The sequence below is a fragment of the Neomonachus schauinslandi genome, chromosome 14, assembly GCF_002201575.2.
Source record: "Neomonachus schauinslandi chromosome 14, ASM220157v2, whole genome shotgun sequence".
NCBI classification, from domain to species: Eukaryota; Metazoa; Chordata; class Mammalia; order Carnivora; family Phocidae; genus Neomonachus; species Neomonachus schauinslandi.
In genome coordinates this window covers 84908309-84930644 of record NC_058416.1, presented here as the reverse complement: position 1 = coordinate 84930644, position 22336 = coordinate 84908309, and the positions used below count along the sequence as shown (strand labels likewise).

General features: G+C 52.3%; 1 protein-coding gene across 2 annotated transcripts in view; it reads left to right on the top strand.

Moving 5' to 3' along the window:
• KDM2B (lysine demethylase 2B) overlaps positions 1-22336 on the top strand; it is a 122824-nt gene that overhangs the window by 21542 nt on the left and 78946 nt on the right. For both annotated transcript variants that reach the window (XM_021698552.2, XM_044921002.1), the window contains exons 5-8: positions 6745-6923; positions 7107-7213; positions 18210-18303; positions 19304-19457. In XM_021698552.2, coding sequence (XP_021554227.1) covers positions 6745-6923; positions 7107-7213; positions 18210-18303; positions 19304-19457 — 534 coding nt within the window. The remainder of the gene's footprint in view (positions 1-6744; positions 6924-7106; positions 7214-18209; positions 18304-19303; positions 19458-22336) is intronic.

Sequence of the window (22336 nt, the reverse complement as noted above, 5' to 3'; positions counted from 1 at the left end):
TATAAAGACCCTTTTTCCAAATAAGGTCCTATTTAAAGGTTCTGGGTAAATCTTTTGGAGGGTCACCATCCCACTACCATCCTGAATTGTGTTTATCATTTCCTGGGCTCTCTTTAGCGTTTCCCACCTGTGCCTGCATCCCTAAGCCCTAACTAAGTTGTGAAGAACTGAGCCCATGCACACACCGAGCACCCAACACCTCCCTACGGGGAGGGAAGGGCACTGTGAGCAGTTTGTGAAGGCTCTGTGGAGACAGGAGCTGGAACAGTCCACAGCCCAAGCTCCTGATCCACAAGGAAGGGAGAGACTCAAACAAGAAACAATTAGGTAAAAGGAGAGTGAGAGAGTTTGCAAGAAATGAAGTTGTTGTTCTTGTCAGATTGGAGGAAGTATATGAGATTTAAAGTACTGTCTTACATGGCTTTGAAAAATAATTTCTTTTTTATTTTTTTAAAGATTTATTTAGGGGCGCCTGGGTGGCTCAGTTGGTTAAGCCTTTGGCTCAGGTCATGATCCTGGAGTCCTGGGATTGAGTCCCACATCGGGCTCCCTACTCAGCAGGGAGTCTGCTTTTCCCTTTGACCCTCCCCCATCTCGTGCTCGCTCTCTCATTCTCTCTCTGTCTTTCAAATAAATAATCTTAAAAAATATTTATTTGAGAGAGAGAGAGAGCATGCACAGGGCAGGGGGAGGGAGAGAAAGAATCTCCAGCGGACTCCCTGTTAAGCTTGGAGCCTGACGTGAGATCATGACCTGAGCCGAAATTAAGAGTTGGATGCTTGGGCGCCTGGGTGGCTCAGTCGGTTAAGCGACTGCCTTCCGCTCAGGTCATGATCCTGGAGTCCGGGGATCGAGTCCCGCATCGGGCTCCCTGCTCAGCGGGGAGTCTGCTTCTCCCTCTGACCCTCCTCCCTCTCATGCTCTCTGTCTCTCATTCTCTCTCTCAAATAAATAAATAAAATCTTTAAAAAAAAAAAAAAGAGTTGGATGCTTAATTGACTGAGCCACCCAGGCACCCCAGAAAAATAATTTATTGAGGTGAAATTCACATAACATAAAACTAATCATTTTAAGGTATATGATTCAGTGGCATTTAGTGCCTTCATAGTGTTGGGCAACCATTACTTCTCTATTGATTCTAAAACATTCTTACCTGAAAGGAAACTCCTACCCCTTAGCACTCCTCTTTCCTGTCCCCCAGCCCCTGGTACCCACTAATCTACTTCCAGTCTCTATGGATTTACCTATTCCAGACATGGTATGTAAATGGCTTCATGCAACATGTGATCATTGGTGACTGGCTTCTTTCACTCAGCATCATGTTTTTGAGCTTCATCCGTGTTGTAGCATGGATTGGTACTACATGTCTTTTTATGGCTGAATACTTTACATTTATTTATTTATTTTGTAACATTTTATTTATTTGTCAGAGAGAGAGAGAGCACAAGCAGGGGGAGTGGCGGCAGAGGGAGAGGGAGAAGCAGGCTCCCCGCTGGGCAGAGAGCCCGAAGCCAGGCTCGATCCCAGGACCTTGGGATCATGACCTGAGCTGAAGGCAGATGCTTTACGGACTGAGCCATCCAGGTGTCCCAATGTATATTTTTTAAAAGTTACTATTTTAATTCCAGTTAACATGCAGTGTTATATTAGCTTCAGGTGTACAATACAGTAATTCATTATAATTTACATTTCTTAATATTTGTTTTTTAAGTTGATGGGGAACTTTTTTTTTTTTACGTAATCTCTACACCCAAGGTGGGGCTCGGACTCTCGACCCCAAGATCAAGAGTTGCACTCTCTGCTGCCTGAGCCAGCCAGGCGCCCCCAGTTGAGACTTTTGAAAGAAGTTACTTTTAGAAAAACCAACTTTGTTGGTCATTTTGTTGGCCTGAGTTTTTGTGTTTAATAACATCTTTATTGAGACATAATTCCTATACCGTATAATTCAAGTATTTAAAATGTATGATTCAGTGGTTTTTCATCTGACCACAGAGTTGGGCAAACACTGCCACAGTCAATTTTAGGACATTTTTATCACCCTACCCATAAAACAGCCATACCCATTTAGCCATCCTTATCATGTTTTAGGATCTTAAGTAGTCAGTCCATCGGACTGGCCGGCAGAGATTTAAGTGGCTCTGACTTTCTTTCTACTGCTTCACTTTCTCCACCTGTAATTATGGATGAAATCGGCCAATTCGGTAACACTAGCTGCCTGTAAGTGCTTCATGGAAGTGGTTCATGTGCATGATCTCAGTTAAGGCTTAGATCAACCCCATGGGCTAGCTACTGTTTTTGTCCCCAGGTCACCGATGGGGAGACTGATACTTAGAGAAGCTAAGAGGCCTGAGGCCCAGCTGGGATTTGAACCATAAAGTCTTACCTTAACTTTATTGTGTTGATAGGGGCAACCGAGCTCCAGTTTTCAATGCTGACTTGCATGAGCCTCTAGGGCTGTGATTCCATCTACCTGTCCAGCAGTCCTTCCACAGGGGGCTTCGCAAATGGGACCTTGTGCAGGGTTAGGGAGGAGAGGCAGGGGAGGTGGGAGGCTGGTCAGAGAGGGACGAGGGTTTGGGTGCCTGTTCTCCTCTCACCTCCCCCACTGTGATAGCAGGTTCTCTGCCAATTGGGCTTCCCAGAAAAGCTGAGCAGAGCCCACCTATTCCAGGAGCCCTGGTTAGGAAGGAGCCAGTGCTGTCCAGAGCAGGCCAGAATTTCCAACAAAGTTCAGGGATGCCCCCTGGTGGATCTGCACTCCCGACGCAAAAACCAAAGCTGTTCTCCCTGTCTTCCCAAGATCTGTGTGGTCAGGAGCCAGTCAGTGAGGGCGGGGATCTTTTTTTCCACCAGAGCAGTGATCTAGAGTCAGTATTGCATTGGGCAGGGGTAGGAGTTGGGGGGATAGGAACCTGGGCTGTGGATTAGATTGAATTGGCTTCAAATTCTAGTTCTGTTACTCATTCACTGGGCATTTTGGGTCTAGTTAGTTGTCTAAGCCTCAGTTTCTCATCCATCAAATGGGTATAAGTGAAGTTCTACCTCACAGAACCAAAATTAGCTTAAGATAACCTGTGTAGAGAGCTTGCCTGTGCTCTGTAAACATTAGCCCTTCTAATTGGTAGAGTATGTTCTGGAGGACTTGAGCTGCTTCCACGTTACACCAGCTGAGCCGTGTAGCCAACAGGAGACTGAACGGGCATTGTCCCTTAAGCGACTGCCTTCAGCTCAGGTCATGATCCTGGAGTCCCGGGATCGAGTCCCGCATCGGGCTCCCTGCTTGGCAGAGAGTCTGCTTCTCCCTCTCCCACCATCATCTCTAGGGCATTGTTTTCCCCATTTATTAAGACGGGGACAGTCCTACCTTGCTTCTGGGGTGGTTGTAAAAATTAGGTATTTAGTCCAAAAGATAGTAACAGCCAAGGTCTCATACGTGCATAAAGGGTTACTTTTATTATTCAATTCCTGTGACGTGAAAGGCACTGTGTATTTATTCAACAAATATTGACCCAGGGCCTATTACAGGGCAGGCTCTGTGCACAGAGCTGGGTATGGAGCACTGAACCAGATGGGAATATTATTCACATCAGCATGTAAGGTCCATGAGGATTTTGTCTAGTTCAAGGATTGGCAAACTTTCTCTGTAAAGATCTAGAGAATAAGTATTTCGGGCTTTGCCGGCCGTTCAGTCTCCTGTTGGCTACACGGCTCAGCTGGTGTAACGTGGAAGCAGCCAGAGACATGTGAACCAGCGTGTGGCTGGGTGCTAATAAAACTTTATATGTGGGCCCAGGGATTTGAGTTTTGTATCATTTTCATATCACGAAGTAGTCTTCTTTTGATTTTTTCCCCCATCCTCCACCACTTAAAAATGTAAAAACTAGGGCGCCTGGGTGGCTCAGTCGGTGAAGCGTCTGCCTTCAGCTTAATGATGTCAGGGTCCTGGGATCGAGCCCCATGTTGGACTGTCTGCTCAGCGGGGAGCCTGCTTCTTCCTTTCCCTCTCCTGCTCCCCCTGCTTGTGCTCTCTTGCTCTCCCTGTCAAGTAAAAATAAAACAAAACAACATGTAAAAACCATCTGAAGCTCTTGGGCCGTACAAAAACAGGCGCGGGGGGGGGCAGATTTGCCCACGGGGCCGTCATTTGCTGGCCCCGTTTGCTTAGTTTGCTCTTGGTTCTTGGAGTACCTTTGAACAAGGTTCTAGTTCTTCTCTTTCTTTCTTTCCTCTGGTTTACACATTTCTTCTACTTTTTTCTTTTCTTTTTTTTTTTTTTAAGGATTTTATTTATTTATTTGACAGAGAGAGACACAGCCAGAGAGGGAACACAAGCAGGGGGAGTGGGAGAGGGAGAAGCAGGCTTCCCGTGGAGCAAGGAGCCCGATGTGGGGCTCGATCCCAGGACCCTGGGATGATGACCTGAGCCAAAGGCAGACGCTTAAGGACTGAGCCACCCAGGCGCCCCTTTTCTTTTTTTTCTTTTTTAAAGATTTTTTTTTTTTAAAGATTTTATTTATTTGCGAGAGAGAGAATGTGAGACAGAGAGCATGAGAGGGAGGAGGGTCAGAGGGAGAAGCAGACTCCCCGCTGAGCAGGAAGCCCGATGCGGGACTCGATCCCGGGACTCCGGGATCATGACCTGAGCCGAAGGCAGTCGCTTAACCAACTGAGCCACCCAGGCGCCCTTTTTTAAAGATTTTATTTATTTATTTGACAGAGAAAGACACAGCGAGAGAGGGAGCACAAACGGGGAGTGGGAGAGGGAGAAGCAGACTCTCTGCCGAGCAGGGAGCCCGATGCGGGACTCGATCCCGGGACTCCAGGATCATGACCTGAGCCGAAGGCAGTCGCTTAACCAACTGAGCCACCCAGGCGCCCTCTTTTTTTTTTTTAAGTAGGCTTCATGCCCAGCATGGAGGCCCACGCGGGACTTGAACTCATGACCCTGAGACCAAGACCTGAGCTGAGATCAAGAGTCGGACGCTTACCCGACTGAGCTACCCAGGCACCCCTGGTTTACACATTTCTAAGTTTCCATGGACCATATATTTGTCATTGAGCTAATGGGAATTGAGGTCTTTCCTTACCAGATGGCAGGCTTCTCATCCCAGTCATGATGCTTATTTTGTGTCCTGACAGACAGGAGGTGGCAGCTTTCATCATAAATCACCATGAATTTGGCAATCTGCCCTGCGTCTGTCTTCTCACCTTCCACAGCTCTTCCACTGAACTTTGGTTGTTCCTTCTACATTGGCTGAAGTTCTAGAGCTATTATTCCCATCTTACAGATAGGGAAGAAGAGTCCCGGGAAGGGTTATGATTTCCTTGAAGCCTTGGTTTGTTTTTTTTTTTTTAAGATTTTTTTATTTATTTGACAGAGAGAGACACAGCGAGAGAGGGAACACAAGCAGGGGGAGTGGGAGAGGGAGAAGCAGGCTTCCCGCGGAGCAGGGAGCCCGATGCGGGGCTCGATCCCAGGACCCTGGGATCATGACCTGAGCTGAAGGCAGACGCTTAACGACTGAGCCACCCAGGCGCCCCTTGTTTTGTTTTGTTTTTGTTTTTGAGAGAGAGAAAGAGAGCGAGGTGTGGGGGAAGGGGCAGAGGGAGAGGGAGAGAGAGAATCTTAAGCAGGCTCCATGCCCAGCATAGAGCCTGAAGCGGGGCTCGATCTCATGACCCTGAGATCATGACCCGAGCCGAAAACAAGAGTCTGACGCCCAACCAACTGAGCCACCCAGGCGCCCCACCTTGAAGCTTCGTTAGTTGCTGGTGGTCCCAGGACTAGCACTGAACGTTCCTGTCTCCCAGTCCCGAGGTGGTTTCCTTCTCTCTGGGAAGCAGTGGGGGCACGCAGAGCTCTCCTTTTAGTTCAGTGGTCATTCATATGAGAAGTCCTATGTCACATACTGTACAGGACAGCCAACATTCATCATTTATTTGTTCTGTAAATAGGTACTGAGCTCCCACTCTGTGGCAGGCTCTGTGTAGATACTTGGGGCGAAACAGTGAGCAAGACAGACAGGACTTCTGCCCTGGTGACAGTTACAGAATAGTAGGGAAGAAAGATAACAAAACAGACAAACATATTTAGGAATTGTGATTAATGCCAAGGAATAATGGGGGGACCCATGCATTTATGCACCAGACACTGGGCCATGGAGTTCTGTGAGCATCATCTGATTTAATCCTCACAACTAGCCTCTGAAAGGAGGTGGGTGGATGAAGACACAGAGGTTCAGAGAAGCCCAAGCAATTTTCCTGGCCTCGCAGACTAGGGAGGGAGACGACCAAACAGCTAATTTTCTGTGGAAATAAGGACTATCTTAGTGCTGTGAATACACCGAAAGGCCTTGAGGGCCATGCTAAGAGACTCTTCGGTAGGCAGTGGGGGGCACTGAAGGTTTGAAGCAGGGAGAGGAGTGTCTGTGGTCAGGTCTCTGTTTTAGAAAGCTCACACAGGCAGCTCCGTGGAGGATGGATAGGAGGGGGGAGCCTGGGGACCCTGTAGGAAGTTCTGAAGGTTGTCTTGGAGAGTAGTAAGGGGGGACTGGACCAGCGTGGAGGCCACAGTGGTGGAGGGAAACAGATGGATTGGAGAGAGAGTCAGTAAGGAAAACCGACAGGACCAGGTAATAGAGCAGACGTGGCATACGGGTGGGGCGGGTTTCGTTGATGGGGATCCCAAGTGGCGTCTGGCTCCTGAGCCACCAGGAGCCACCAGCGTATGGATTCTGCCCCTAGGTAGCCGGCGGCTGGTGGATGTGATGGATGTGAACACCCAGAAGGGCACGGAGATGAGCATGTCCCAGTTTGTGCGGTACTACGAGACGCCCGAGGCCCAGCGGGACAAGCTGTACAACGTCATCAGCCTTGAGTTCAGCCACACCAAGCTGGAGCACCTGGTCAAGCGTCCGACTGTGGTAGGGCCCCCCCGGCCGCGGTCCCCTCCCCGACACCTGCCCCCTCCCCTCCTCGCCTGGCATCTCCTGCTGCCCAGGCTCGAGGCTGGCCCGTGCCAGCCCCAGGGAAGGGCAGGTGGTGAGGGGGGCCTGGCAGAAGGGCACCCCCCAGACAGGAAGTGCTGACGGTGGTCTGGCTTTCAGGTAGATCTGGTGGATTGGGTGGACAACATGTGGCCCCAGCATCTGAAGGAGAAGCAGACGGAAGCCACGAATGCCATTGCCGAGATGAAATACCCGAAAGTGAAGAAGTAAGACTGGCTGTTAGTGGGGGGAGCTGGGCGGGCAGGGGCGCGGGGTGGGGGGTGTCTCACAGCCCTGTGGGCACTGCTGGCATGTGAGGGATATGGGGGTCCTTGGCATGGGCAGCCTGGCATCTTGTTGCCTTGGAACGCCAGGGCTCTGCCTTCCCCATCCAGATGGGCCTTCGGCCTCCCTGCCGGCTCTACCCAGGGGATGTGATCGGAGGGGGGAGGAAGAATAATGGGGCCATCTCTGTGTGCGTGTGCATGCTTGTCATACCTTTATCTCCTCCCGCCAAGGGATAGCACGTCCTGGGAGCGGGCATCTTCAGAAAGACCAGCTCACCGTGAACACTTTGCTTTTGCCGGGGGCTGGAGAGGGGGGTCTGGAGTTCTTTTGCTCCTTGCTGTGGAGATCCAGGGCTTTTCCCAAACAAAGTGCAAGGGCTACTTACTCATCAAACACTCCTTAGATGGTGTCTCCGCACGGCTGGTGGGCTCTGGGCTAGGAAGGTGGCCGCGTCTAATTGCAGGGACATCACTACATGTGGACCAGTAAGTCCTGAGACCCGTTGTTTAACTTGGGCGGAGGCACCTAGGATCCCCTCCACTTTAGAATTTCAGTAACGGACCCTTGGGACCCTTGGGGCTACCTTAGGGCTCTCCCATCTCAGGCCATCTGTGTTTCCATCTCCGAAACGGGAAGGAGATGCTGGTTGTCCCGGGCAGGACTGCTGCTTTGGGCTTCCTAGAAGAGTTGGCCCTGCCGGCTCCGAATCCATTAGCATCTCTCTGCTCAGCCCTGCTGCCAGGAGTGCCCCCAGGAGCTTGAGGGCTGTGAGCTTTTCATTCACTCCACCCTTCATTCAGGGCGGAGTGAATGCAGACTCGGTGCCAGGCTGTGTAAGGGAGGCCAGCGTGCTGGCCGTGAGCTTCTCAAGGCTTTGCTTTCAAGCTCTCTCTTTCTTTAATTATTTCTCAGGCATTTTTTCCTCCCCTTGAAGCTGAAGCTCCTTACATCCGTTGGATCTGGGCTACATCAAACACAAAGAGTGGGCTTAAGGTGGGGAGGGTGGGAGAGTTTTCAGTTCTGTTCCTTTCCCATTCGATCACAGCAAAATTTCCGGAGCCCTTGGGATGGGGAAGTAAAAGATGAACAAGACTAGGAGCCCTTACTTTCTGGAGAATGTGTCCTAAAACACATGGGATGAGGTGCAACTCTCATCCCAGGTAGAGGGAGACAGGCTCCTGGGAGGGGAACAGGGAGAGGAGGAATCCTTTCTGGCTGGTGGCATTGGGAAGTCCTCTTGGAGGGGACATTGGACGTGGGCTTTAAAGGATAGAGGAGATAGGAGGGATGTGCGGAGGGATGGGGTTAGTGAAGTGCCAAGGGCCTTGAAGGACTCATGAGGGGAGAGTTGAAGGAAAGAGTGTGGGACTCAGAGATTAGTTAGGGGCAGATCATAGCTCTCATTGGTTGATTGGGTGATTGATTCATTCATTCAGCATGAGTATTAAACATCTGATTGGTGCTGGGCACCGGACATACGGTGAGGAGAAATCCAGATCAGAGCTTACAGTCTCTCAGGAGACAGACATTCATCCAACAACCAGAGAAACAAATGGAAATTTGCAGCCGTGTTAAGGCCACAAGGCAGAGATCCACGGTGCTAGAGAAGCATGTACCAGGGTACTCGTGGTCACGGAAGGCAGGGCAGGTGTCCCCAAGATGGGGTCTGAAGAGAGAGGAGTTACTTAGGAGAAGAGGCCTGGGAAGAGCTTTCCTGGCTGCGTGCGGAGAGCCTGGTGGGATGGTTAGGAAGGGCGGGGAGAGGGGCGACAGGTAGACCTGCCGAAGGAAGGTTAGTGAGGCTGGAATAGAGCAAGGGAAGGGGGCAGTGGGTGCAGGATGGTGGGCGGGCCAGGCTGATCAGGGCCCGATGTGCCATAGTGAAGGGTCTGTGTTTCTTCTAAGAGCAATCAGAAACCTCTGTGAGTTTTTTTTTTTTTTTAAGATTTTATTTATTTGACAGAGAAAGCAAGGGATGGAGAGAGCACAAGTAGGGGGAGTAGGAGAGGGACAGGGAGAAGCCGGATCCTCGCTGAGCAGGGAGCCCGATGTGGGACTCAATCCCAGGACCCGGGGATCATGACCTGAGCTGAGCAGATGCTCAACTGACTGAGCCACCCAGGCGCCCTGAGATTTTTTTTTTTAAGATTTATTTATTTATTTGAGAGAGAGAATGAGCATGCTTGAGTGGGGGGAGGAGGGGCAGAGGGAGAGGGAGAGAGACAATCTCAAGTAGACTTCCTGCTGAGCACTGAGCCTAATGCGGGGCTTGATCGCATGGCCCTGAAATCACCACCGGAGCGAAATCAAAAGTTGGTCGCTCAACGGACTGAGCCACCCAGGAGCCTGTCTCTATGAGATTTTAAGCAGAAAGGGATGTGTTCAGATTTGCTTTCTGCAAGTTCTGCTGCTGTGTGGATTGTAGAAGCTGGGAGTGGAGTGGTGCATCATCTCTATGAGGGCAAATGATGGGGCAGGAGGGAACAGGGGTCAAATGGGACATGTATCTAGGAAGGTAAAATAGCGCTGGAGGACATCTATTTCAATTACTTTGCCTCCTTCAGATGTTTGGTATATTCTTTGCTTTATTGGAAAATTCCTCTAAATAGTTTAATTCTATTAATACATTGAGAATCTTATCTAATTAGGAAATAAAGGTTCACATACAATTTTCTAGAACCACATGCTTCAACACATTGGTTGGATTGTGTGGCAAATACATTTACAACCCCGTCAGTGCCGTGGGAACTTATTACAGGATTTGAACCTTGTTAGGAAGGAAGTTGTCACCTTGGAAATAGTCCGTTGGTTTGGCTGAAAAGAATGCTGATTTCAGTTAATCAGCAAGGTAAAAATCCCACAATGATGAAGTCCTCTGGGACCGTAGAGTGGTTCTGTGGAATTTAATTAAAATGACACCGTTTCTAGAAGTCAGAGCTTCCATGCTGATGGGCCACCTGAATTGAGGTTCCAGGAGGGAAGAGAGGAGTGTTACAGACCCATTATTGCCTTCTCTCTGGCTCCAGGATTTGTGCAGTTTGATCACGGCGAGGGGTTCAGAATTTTAATGGGTTTTGGTTGAGATACTTAAGGCTAGGGGTGCTAACATTTGTTAAGGGGGTAGCTGTAACTTCGTGGGAGACAAAAGATGTAAAGGTTACATTAGTTATCTGTTGCTGCCTTTACTAAGTGCCCATAAATGCAAGACCCTATTCTGAGTAGTTGATAGGCTACAGTGACTAAAGCAAAGTCCCCATGCTCAGGGGGCTTATGTTCACGTGGGGAAAAGAGATGGGCAAGCAAACAAGTGAATCATAATTAAGGAGGTGATAAGTGTTGGGAGGAAGCATAAAGCAAGATAGAGGGGGGCGGCGCCTGGCTGACTCAGTTGGGGAAACATGCAACTCTTGATCTTGGGGTTGTGAGTTTGAGCCCCGTGTTGGGTGTAGAGATTACTTAAAAACAAAACAAAACAAAACAAGATAAAGGAAAAAGAGGCTGACTCAAGATAAAGGGAAAAGAGAATGAATATCAGCTACCCTGGGCACTTCTGCTGTTGCCTTCTCTCCATCTCTATCCTGCAGGAATGTTTTGGCTGTCCAGAATTATTTGTCTTGGAAAATTCCTTATAATCGGATAAACAGTGACAACTATTTGGGAGTACTCCTGTATTAGTTGTTTATTGATGCATAACATTACCCTAAAACTTTATAGCTTAAAAGAAAAACAAAAAACGAAACCTTGGCAGCTTACAGCAACAAAATTGCCTCCCAGTTTCTGTAGGTCAGGAATCTGGGAGTGGCTTACCTGGCTACTTCTGGCTCAGAGTCGCTCAGAAGCTTGTCTCAAGACTTAGGCCTGGGCTGCAGTTACATGAAGGTTTGACTGGGGCTGGAGGGCCCACTTCCAAGATGGTGTGCTCTCTGTTCTTCACCACGTAGGCCTCTGCATAGGGTTGCTTGAGTGTCCTTGTGGCATGGCAGCTGGTTCTCCCTGCCCCCCCCACCCCACAAATGGTTAGAGAGAGAGCAAGGGAGAAGCCACAGTGCCTATGATGACCCAGTTTTGAAAGTCACATGCTGTTTCCTTTGCCATATTCTTTTAATTAAAAGTGAGGCACTTGGTTCAGTGCACACTCAAGAGGAGGGGAGTTTGGCTTTATCTCTGAAAGGGGGGGAGTCTCAAAGACTTCCATGGACATGTTTTAAAGCCTCCATAATCTCCTAGGTCTATGACATGGGCATACCTTTCTCACTTAGCATGCTGGGTATTATAATGCATTCCATAAGGAAATTAGCAAGTCTTTTCTGTCCTCACGTGTTGCTTGCAGAAATGAGGCTTGCGGCTTAATGGAGACAAGCTGTGAACTGACAGGCAGGGAAAGGAAGGCATAAAGCCTATGTTTGGCCCCCAGATAATTGGGAGTCAACTGCATTTTTCTCCCTGTACTTTCTGGGGGTGGCAGGAAGAACTGGGAAAAAATTGGGGGGTGCGAAGCTGAAACCCAGACAGGATGAAAATGGGTGCTGGGATGAGCAAGTTTCAAGGCTGCCCCGGGCGGTCTCTGGTGGCCATGGGAAGTCTTTCATCTCCTCTTAGGGACTCAGTTTCCCCTTCTACAGAGTGGGGATCCTGTCATCCCTCCCCCAACTCCCAACCATGCTGTAGGGAAATGGAGTCTTATAGTGGATGTGAGATGTGGGTGGGATGCTTGTCTGTGTGGCCTCATGTAGACACAAGGTCTCCAAGTGCCATTGGCTTTTCAGTCTATTCTTCCTCACATTTGCATTGGGCTTTTTTTTTTTTGAGAGAGGGAGAACACAAGTGGTGGGGAGGAAAGGGGCAGAGGGAGAGGGAGAAGCAGGCTCCCCGCCGAGCACGGAGCCCTATGAGGGGCTCAATTCCAGGACCCTGGGATCATGACCTGAGCCAAAGGCAGACGCTTAACCGACTGAGCCATCCAGGCGCCCCTGCATTGGGCTTTTATCTCGACAACACTTATTTACTTTCAGCTCTCCCCAACCATGTTTGCTGGTGCTAGAAATGATCATGCCTGTGTGATATATCACACTGGGACACAGACCTAGAGAAGCTGCTGATGTCACACAGGGACGATGCTGTGGGCCAGGCAGCACACCCCAGGCCTCTGGATTCCTGGCTTTTCCTCTCTACCTCTCTACCTTTACAAGAGGAACAAAGAAACCCAGTCTTTTCTGTGCTGCCGTGTATAGACAGACACTGGGCTAGACACCTAACACACACATCTCAGCAGTCTTGGAAGTAGGTGTTCCTGTCCTCATTTTACAGACAAGGAAACTGCAGTCAATGCGGGTAACAGGTGTAGCAGTTGAGCGTAAGACAGCATGGGCTGTTGTGGCTGTGGATAATTTAAAAAATTCTTCTTTTAAAAAAAGAAAAAAAAGAAAAAAAACAACCCAGTGCTGGCCGAACCAAGCACATGTAGGGCCTGGTTTGACCCCTGAGGGCCACCAGTTAGAGGCCCCTGACTAGCTCACCAAATGGGGATGCTGAGTTCCAGGAGGGGGAGGGATTTCATCCAATGTCACACAGTTGATCCGAATAATTATAGGGCTGTATGGCTGGGTGCTATACTTTACACAGCTGAATCTGATGTGATCCCTGCTGGGGCTGGAGCTGAGGCATTTGTGACCAAAAAAGTAATAATTTTCCCATGTGGACAGCCCGGTCCAGCTGTCAGGGCCTTCTCTTAGCTCATTTAACTCCATCTATATTTTGTGTGTCAGGAACCTTGCTCAAGGGGCACCTGGGTGGCTCAGTCAGTTAAGCATCCGACTATTGATTTCAGCTCAGGTCATGATCTCAGGGTCGTGAGATCGAGCCTTGCATTGTCTCAGTGCTGGGCATGGAGCCTGCTTGGGATTCCCTCTCTCCTTCTGCCCCTCCCACTCTCCAAAAAAAAAAAATGCTTAAAAAACCTTGCTCAAGAACACCCACCAAATGACTGGTGCTCAAATCCAAGATGGGAGATGTTTCTGTAATTATAATTTTTTCTTGTAAATAGGCAGAACATATATACAGTGAAAAAAATCAGCCAGTTCCAAAAAGTTCACAGTGTAATCTCATAGCAGGCCGTTAGAGAGGTATTAATGGGGCCGTCCTGTAAATGACACGGGGAAGCAGCACTCTGACCCAGGGCACTGACCACCTTGAAATGGCTTCAATGTTCACTTCCCTAAAATGGGGATTATAGTGTTGTTTTAAAGGTGAAATGATATCATGCATAGAAACAGCTATTATTATTAGCACTTGATAATTAGAACCTATTAGTTAATATTGGTGGATAGCCCCAGTGGATGGGGTTTGGCAAAGAATGGAGAAGCCTGATCTCTGCCCCTACAGAGGCTATACCACTGCCTCCTGCCCCCCTGCGGTTTAGGGGAAGGGTGTGGGGACAGAATGGGAGGAGGGCTGTGGCCCTGGTGAGCATGCCCTGGAGGGTGGGACTTCTGATTTGAGCTGGACCATCTCCTGCCCCCGGAAGTCGGAGGTTGAGTTTGGCTGCAACCTGCAGACATTGCTTCTCTGAGAGTCTTGGGATTTGCCAGGTAGACCTGGAAGAACGGCTGAGAAACTGAGCCAGGCTGCTTGGGTAAGCACCATCACTGACTAAAGTAGTGAACTGGGTGAGTCACGACCTCTGAGCCTCTGCTTTCTCATCTGTAAAACGGGGACAATCCTGGGAAGTGACCTCAGGGGGTTGTGAAAATTGGATTAAACACAGTCTCATAGTTCCAGGTACTGTGTTAACATGTATGTATCTCAGTGAACTCCCACAGTAATTCTATGATGTAGGGTTGCACAGCTAGTAAGGGGGCAGGTAGGGGAAGGGGCAGCGAAGGAGCATCTGAGAATGCAGAGTTGAACTTCAGGTCACCTCCCTGCCATCAGGATGAGAAAACCGGCTCAGGGAGGGGAAGTAAGTTGCCCAAGGTCACACAGATAGTCTGTATTAGGGCCAGAGCAGCATCCCTTGTCTCCGAGCTGCCATACCTGGGATCTGACACTCCCTCCAAACCCTAGCCGTGCCCCGATGGACACATTAAAGGACGGTGGCTTTGCTGGGCCGTCACCTCCAGTAGCAGGACGGCGCCCACACTCCCCGAAAACGGGGGCGCGGGTGTTCCTGAGCGTCCGCCTGTAGAGCTACCCTCGTGCCCCCACCCAGCCGGGGCGAGGGGGCGGCCGTGGGCGGCGGCGGCGTCCCCTGGCGCTGGCCGGCAAGCTTCCCTGTCGCCGCCGCGGCCTCCCTCCTCCTTCCTGGCGGCCGCCGCGCCGCGCGGGTGTTCAGTTTCAGCGCGGGGATGAGCGCAGGCTGCGCCTGGCTCCCCGAGGAAGGAAGGAAGAGAGAGAGGGCTGCAGGGTCCTCGGCCGGGGCCTGGCAGCGCCGTGGAGGGGGCTCGGCTCCGGTCGCCGGGGCTGGGCGCGCGTCGATCCTGCGCTGCCGAAGGGGACGCCCGGGAGCCGCGCCGCCGCCGCCGCCGAGGGTAACCGCGGGCGCGCCGGGCGGGGCCGGGCGGTTGTCCCTGCGCTGCGCCCCGCGGGCCCGGGGCTGCCCGGGAGCCCCCGCTCCTACGGGGCGCGCCCGGGCGGGGTGTGGGTCGCCTCCCGCCCTCGGGCTGCGCAGCCGGCGTCGCGGAGCAGCTCTTTGTGTCTCCCGGGGCTGCGTGTAAGTGTGTATAGTGTGTGTGCGCGCGCGCTCGGTGCCTTCAGCCCCGTCACCGGGTGCCAGCTCTCCCCAGGTTACCCTCCCGCCAAGACCTTTGCCCCAGGGGATGCTGCCTGAGCTGCGGGGGGGAGTTTCCCTAAGTTGGAGGGAAAAGGGAGGGGTGGGGTCGCCCCGCTTCCCCAGATCCCAGGCAGCGCCCCAAAGTTGGTGCTGCAGGTGCAGCGCCCCCTCCTACCACGCTCCTCCCCAGCCAGCCCGGGCCCTGGGAGGCGGGAACCCCCCAAAGGCTTAGTTCGGGGGCTCCTGATTCTCATCCCCCAACTTGGAGGGTGCACTCCTGCACGGAAGTCACCGGGCGGTGGGTGGGGGGTGTCGAGGGGCGCGGCTTTCCGGGCAAGGGGCAGCCGAGGCGGAAGCCAGGCTGGCTGGCCGGTGGGGAGAGCTTAGCGGCCGTGGCACCGAGCCGGGGTGCCCATGTGACTGCGGTGTGCTTTGGAAGAGGAAGCTGTAGAGGTCAGTGCAAAGGCGTCACGCCAGAGCGAGCGGGAGCAGGAGTGAGGGGGGAGACCCGGAATGAGCGCGGGGCGGGAGGGAGGGCGGGGGTGGCGGCTGCAGGGGCCCGGACAAAGCCGCCCTGTCACAGCCACCCTGGCCGCCCCGACGCATGCAATTGCCGGGCGGGAGGGGCGGCCGGCCTGGCGGCCAGGAAATGAGGGACATGGGAGGAGGGGCCTCTCTAGGAGAGGCGGGGCTGGAAGTGGCGCCCCCAAGCTCCGAAGGGCCTCAGAGGATGCTGGAGGGTGACTGGGAGGGCAGATCAGACGCAAGCACAACTTGGAGAACTTTCCTTGCACATAGCTGCCGCAGCTCCTGGGATCACGTCCACCCGTCCTGGGGAGGTTGGGGCTGGGGGCAGGAGGTTGGGGGGTGGTGACCAGTGTGGCCAGGCCAGCCTGGGGCCTGGTGCCCAAGAACCAAGCTCCTCTCCTCTCCGCTGCGGGCACCTGGGTGGTTACCCAGCTGCAGACTGAAGGAAGCACATCTCCTAGCTCCACCCCACAAACACTTAAACTGTTTTCTCTAGGCTGTTTTCTGCTGAGGCCTGAAGGGGGTGGAAACCAAGGTTAGATTAAAAAAAGAAAAGAAAAAAAAAATCCAGACGAAGAGGTGGATTTAGGAAAATGAGGACTAATATTTTGAAGTGGTGCTTCCACAGGAGGCCGGTGTGGTCCGTGGGGGTGGGGTGGGTCAGGGCTTCACCCCCACTCCTCACCCCTGTTCCTTCTAGAGAAGAGGGTCACTCGGGTCTTCAGAGTAGGGACCTGGCTGGGCGTGCGGGGCGGAGGCGGGAGGGTGCAGAGCCAGAGCCAGAGCCCGAGCCCGAGCTGGGACTTTAACAACCCCAGCGTCAGCCCCGCAGCCCGCGCCTGTCTTCGTGACAGGGCTGCGTCCTGTGCTGTCAACTACACCCCTCCGATGGGGTTGCTAGGCAGCGGGGCTCTGATGTGGGGGAAGGCCTTCTGATTTGTCAGCCTCCTGCAGACACATGGTTAAGGCTCCTTCCAGCCTATCCGGAGGAGGGACGCGGGGCACGCTGCCTGCATACTGCCGAGCCCCGGGTCCACCTGAATGTGAGGTGCAAAAGGCAGCTAGAGGGAGGGGGCACCTGGAGCCCACCAGCCTCCTAACCAGCTCAGCCCCACGCCCCCCATTATCTCCACTGGGGCTTGCTGCTGGCTCCTCCCTGTCTGTCCCTGCCCCATTCCTCCCCTCTTCCCCAAACCATGGAAAAGCAAAGTGCAGCGGGGAAAAGAGGTCAGTGGGGTAAGCATGTGTGCGTGGGCCTCTGGAGGTGCCAAGGTGCATGAGCATGAGCCGTGGGGAGGCTGCCCCATCCGTGCTGCCGGTGGCTCTTGTGGGAAGAGGTGGGAGGGAAAGAGGGGGCCCTGGCATCGCTGTCTGCCAGGCCTGGACTTGGAAGCCTGCTCTATCGGGCACCCCCCCCGCCCCCCTTAAGCTCTGCCCACCCCTAGGACGGCAGCATGTCAAGGGAGGAGGGAGGAGACTGGTGAGTTCCTGTAGGGAAGGGTGGGTTATCTGACTGCTGCGAGAGCTCAGAAGGGGGGCTGCTGGTGGCTTCCTTCTCCTGAATGCACCTCCTCCCCCCAAGCCTTTGAGGCCCAGGTTCTCCCCTCTGCCTGTCCACCACCCCACCCCCAGCATTCCCTCTTAATCCCTTTACTTTTTTTTTTAGCAGTTATATGGAGATGGAATTCACATACCATTCATTCATTTAAAGTGTACAATTCAGTGGTTCTGTATGTTTACAGAGTTGTGCATTCACAGTCAAATTCAGAACATTTTTATCACCCCAAAATGAAACCCTGTCCCCATTAGCAGTCACTCCACATCCCTGCCCCCCACCCCCACCCCCACCCCCACCCTCAGGCCGCCCTTCATCTATCTCTGTCTGTGTAGGTTTGCCTACTCGGGCCATTCCATATCCGTGGACTCCTACACGGTGATCTTTTGTGGCTGGTACCCCTGTACTTGGAGCTGCATTGCTCACTTCTCAGTTAGTGGCAGTTTGTCTTGCTATTTCACTTTTCCTGTGCACTGCTCCGTTAAGAACGTCCCATCCTGAAGGGCAGGGGGCTGATGCATTCTGACACATTTCTCTAAGTGCCTGCCTAGCTCTGGGCTGGACCGTCGGTTGGCTCTCCGTAAACGCTTGTTGAGCGAATGAAGAGATGAATGGGGAGTGGTAATTGGCAAGCTTTGCAGGTGGCTTACAGTGGAATTCCAGGGGCCCAGCTGCTGCAGAGGGGACTGGCATCTTGGGAGAACTGCAGGGACAGGCGCTGGGAGGGAGCAGCGGTCCCTGGGGTGGGGGTGGGGGTGGGGCAAGAGCAGAAGCCGTCTGTGAGGAAGGAACCAAGTGGACTGTGGGGTGCCAGCTCTCTCCTGGGGACCTGAAAACCCAGATGCCTCCCCCAGCCTTGGGGGCAGGTGGCCAATGCTTGAGATTTGTCATCTGATCACAGGGGCCTCCCCCAGGGGGAACTCCGATTAGAATTGGGTTTGAAAAGAAAAGAAAATTCCCCAGTGTTAGCATTTCTAAAAGGGCAGCAGGTCAGGCACCTCTGAGGCTGTTGGCCCACCTCCTGTGATTCAGGCACTGAATGATTTTTTTTTTTTTTTCCTTCTCCCCTGCTTCTATGCCACAGGTATTGTCTGATGAGCGTGAAAGGCTGTTTCACTGACTTCCACATCGACTTCGGAGGCACTTCCGTTTGGTACCATGTTTTCCGGGGTGGGAAGGTGAGTTGAGCCGAGTCCTGGCTGTTTCTTAACAACTGAGCCACCCAGGTGCCCCTTGTCCTGGCTGTTTCTTAATGGAGGGACTCGCTCGCCCTTCCGCCTGTCCTCACTGCCCCGTGCCCAGCCAGCTCCCGCCCTGTGAGCACTTTCAGGGCCACCTCCCCACTCTCTGTCGTCTGGAGGGAAGGATCCAGGTCAGCTCTTCCGCATCACATCTGGTTATCTGTTCGCACCTGCTCACCCAGTCCAGTGTTCTCTGCACCTCAGGCCAGATCAGAGCTCCAGCCTTGGTTGCCAAGAACTCCCGGCATTCACCTTGCCCGCTGTCCCAGCACTGAGACCGTTTGACGTAAAAGTCTAGTTGCCGACACCACTTGCCTCCAAGAACATTTTATCTGAGGGACAGACGTCACCCAGAGAGAGGAGGTGGTGCGTGCGTTCAGGATGCTGCTGCCGCGTTTGCTTCCGCGTGCGCCCCACACGGATGTGGGTGCTCCTTGAGCGGTCGCGCATCGCCCTGCTCGTCTGCGTCTGTGTGTGCGTTTGTTTTAACCAAACGTGTTGGAAGAAATTCTGGGTAGGAAGTCATCCTGCTTGGTTCCAGATGTTTTTCCTCCCTCTCCAGAGTGAGCGCAGGCTGGGTTTTTTTATTGGACCGTTTTATCGTACAACTTAGGAAATTCCCTTCCTCTCCTTCCCTTACCTCCCCAGCAAGCCTGTGGCCCAGGAGAAAGAATGTTCCACCCAGTCCAGGAACTCTATCCACCCTGGTGTTTCAGTGGGAATGGAGATTCCCTAAAGGCAGGCAAGGGGTGTCCCAGAAGGGCGGCAGAGCCTCCCTGCCACCCCAGAGACCCTTTGGGCCTGGGGCCTGGAGGCGGTCCCCTGTCCTCCCCACTCCCGGGCAGGTGGGGCTGTCTCCTTGGGTTGTGGCACAGCCTGGAAGGAATCCAGGACTTTGGCCCGGATCTTCAGCTGATTGCCTCCTTTTCCTCCCAAGATCTTTTGGCTGATTCCTCCAACCCTGCACAACTTGGCACTGTACGAGGAGTGGGTGCTGTCAGGCAAACAAAGTGACATCTTTCTGGGAGACCGCGTGGAGCGATGCCAAAGAATTGAGCTGAAACAGGGCTACACGTTTTTCATCCCTTCCGGTAGGTTCCGGCAAGGCTGGCGCCGGGCTCTCCCTTGGCCCCACTTCTCCCAGCCCTGGGAGAAGACTCTAGCCTCAGCCAGGGTTTTGGGCCCAGTGACGGGGTTCTGTGGGCCGCATGGCCATTGGCAGTCCCTGAGAGAGGCAGGCCTCGGGCTGCAGGAAGAAGCAGCCCCCTGTCCCTCTCACATCTAACCTGTGTCTCCCTGCCTGTGGGCTAGAATTCACTCTTGGGGAAAAAGCCTAGCACCCTCCCTCAGGGGAAGCGCAAATGGCTTCCCTCAGGACGTCCTGTGGAGATTTCTGTGTGAGGGGATCACAGTGGTACTGTGGGGAGGCGGCTGGGTTCGCTCCCTTGAAGGAGGAATTGGGTTGTTTTACCCAAGGAAGCAGCGTATGGTAATGGCAGTCCCACGCAGGTTCTGGGCATGGCAGACCCCAGGGTGGGGGGTCTTACAGGGGTGTCTGAAAGCCTAGGGAATGGGCAGAGGGGAATGTAGCTTTGGGGAAGGACCCGATGTGGCTGCCTCCTTCCTGCAGAACAAAGTGAAATATAGTCAAGGTCAATGTCAGCTCTTGCACTTGGACTCCCCCCGCCCCCGCCAAAAGAAAAAAAAAAAAGAAGAAGAAGAAAAGAGAAAAAGAAATTAAGGCTGCAAGTAGAGTAGAGGGCAGTAATTAAGAGCGCCGGCCCCGGAGTCAGCACGGCCTTAGTTTGAATTTCACCTCTGGTGCTTATGACTTCACAGGAGTGAGTTAAGCTCTCTGTGCCTCGGTGTTCGTGTCTGTAAAATGGGAGTGAGACTTCCCAGGGTGGTGGTGAGGACTGAGTGAGCTGAGACCTACATGCTTACAGCTCTTTGGTGATGGACTGAGGGCTTTTGGGCGGTTACAGGCTGAGGCGCCAGTGAGTTTGACAGATGCTCTAGGGGTCAGGGAGTGCAGTCTTTGGCTGCATTAATGGTAACATTTTATCCAGGATGAGGGAGGTGACAGTCCCACTGTATAAAGTAAGGGGGTCAGGTCACATATAGGAAGTTGTGCTCCTTTTGGTCACTATACTTTGGAGAGTAAGTAAGTCGTCCTGGAGATAAGAGTCTGGATGTCACATCAGGTGAGATGAATTTGGAGGAGGAATTGGGTGGTTTTACCCAGGGAAGTAAAGGTGTATCGGATCAGCAGTCAGTCAGCTTAGTTGAAAGATTGTCTCCTGGAAGAAGAGGTACAGCCAAGTGGTGTTGGAATGACTTGCTCTGCTAGATAATGAGCTCCCTGTCACTGGGTGTATATAAGTAGAGGCTATGTATATGGCTGTGCTAAGGAGCTTGCAGGGAATTTGCCACTGAGTGGGCAGTATCTTTTGAAGAAACTAAGGAGTATCCTTTGAACCTTAGGAGTATCCTTTGAAGAAACTAAGATCCATTGGATGGAGAAGTTGGTCACACTTAGGTTTCTGGGAGTTGGGTTGGAAGCTGGCCTTGGGTCTGGACATGAAGCACTAGTGTCAAATGAAGAGGGGGCTGTGATGGTAGCATCTCCCACCGAGGGGATGGGGCCTGCACACTTGGGCTCTTCTAGAAAGTTGGGCGTAAGGTAGAGATTTTCACTATTAGGGAAATTGGGGATTTGGAAGTGGCAGGGTCTAGTGGGGGTGACTTTGTTACCATGGCCCCAGGTCCATCCTCAGACTTGGGGAGGGGAGGGACCCCTCTTGGGACAGGAATGGGTTACAGTCAGTGGACAGAGTCTATGGTACATACCTTGGCAGATGCGGCACAGAGACCTCTCAAGTGTGTTCAAGCCACTCTTTAGGTGTTGGAGGATTGGCCATGGTGGATGCAAGGGAACTCTATAATGCTCTTGACCTTGCTGCTGACTCTCGTTGTGACCTTGGGCTGGTCTCTTCCCTTCTCTGTACCTCAGCTATCCCATCTCCAATGGGAGTGGGGTGGGGCTGAACTGTGGAACCCTCCAGGCCCCTCCCAACCTGGTCCCACTGAGTGCTGGCCTCCTAACCTCCCTGGGAGGACAGATCTTCTTTTCTCAGGGCCTTTTGCAGAGCTGGGAGGTGGCTCATTGCTTCCCCTCAGTCTGGGATGGGAGGGGTGTTCATTTTGGTGACTTAGCAAGTTGTAAAAAGTCTTGAGAAGCGGCATCTGAGCCCCAGCAGGGGTGTGACTGTCTGTGGAAGGCAAGAGGAGGATTTGAACTGCAGCTAGCAGTTAGACCCCAGCAAAGACTCCTGGCCCTGAGGGTTGTGAGTGAGACACCAGGATGTTCGGAAGTGAAAAAAGGACAGTTAGAATTTGTCACCTTCTCAGAGGCAGGGGGTACATGTGGTTCCCAAGCCTTGATTTCTGCAGGGACCAATGAAATTTAACAAGTTTGGAGCTTGTAGTTACAAATTTGTAGTTTTGCTAAAGATAGGTGTTAATTAAAACAACAACAACAACAACAACAACAAAACAACAACCTGGCATCTACTATTGCTGATTTTCACAAATGGAAGATGATCCTGACACTAAAAAAAGTTGGAAATCTGTAATTTCGGAATAAAGGACAGTTCTTTTTTTTTTTTTTTTAAAGATTTTATTTATTTATTTACTTGAGAGAGAGAGAGAGAGAGAAACAGCATGAGAGGGGATAGGGTCAGAGGGAGAAGCAGGCTCTCCGCCGAGCCGGGAGCCCGATGTGGGACTCGATCCCAGGACTCTGGGATCATGACCTGAGCCGAAGGCAGTCGCTTAACCAACTGAGCCACCCAGGCGCCCAAGGACAGTTCTTTAAATTTGATAGTTTTGAGTTTATGACAGTCTGTGTCATCATCATTTTTCTCATTTTGTTGCCAACCAGTGAAAACTGAAGGACCAGAATTTTGCG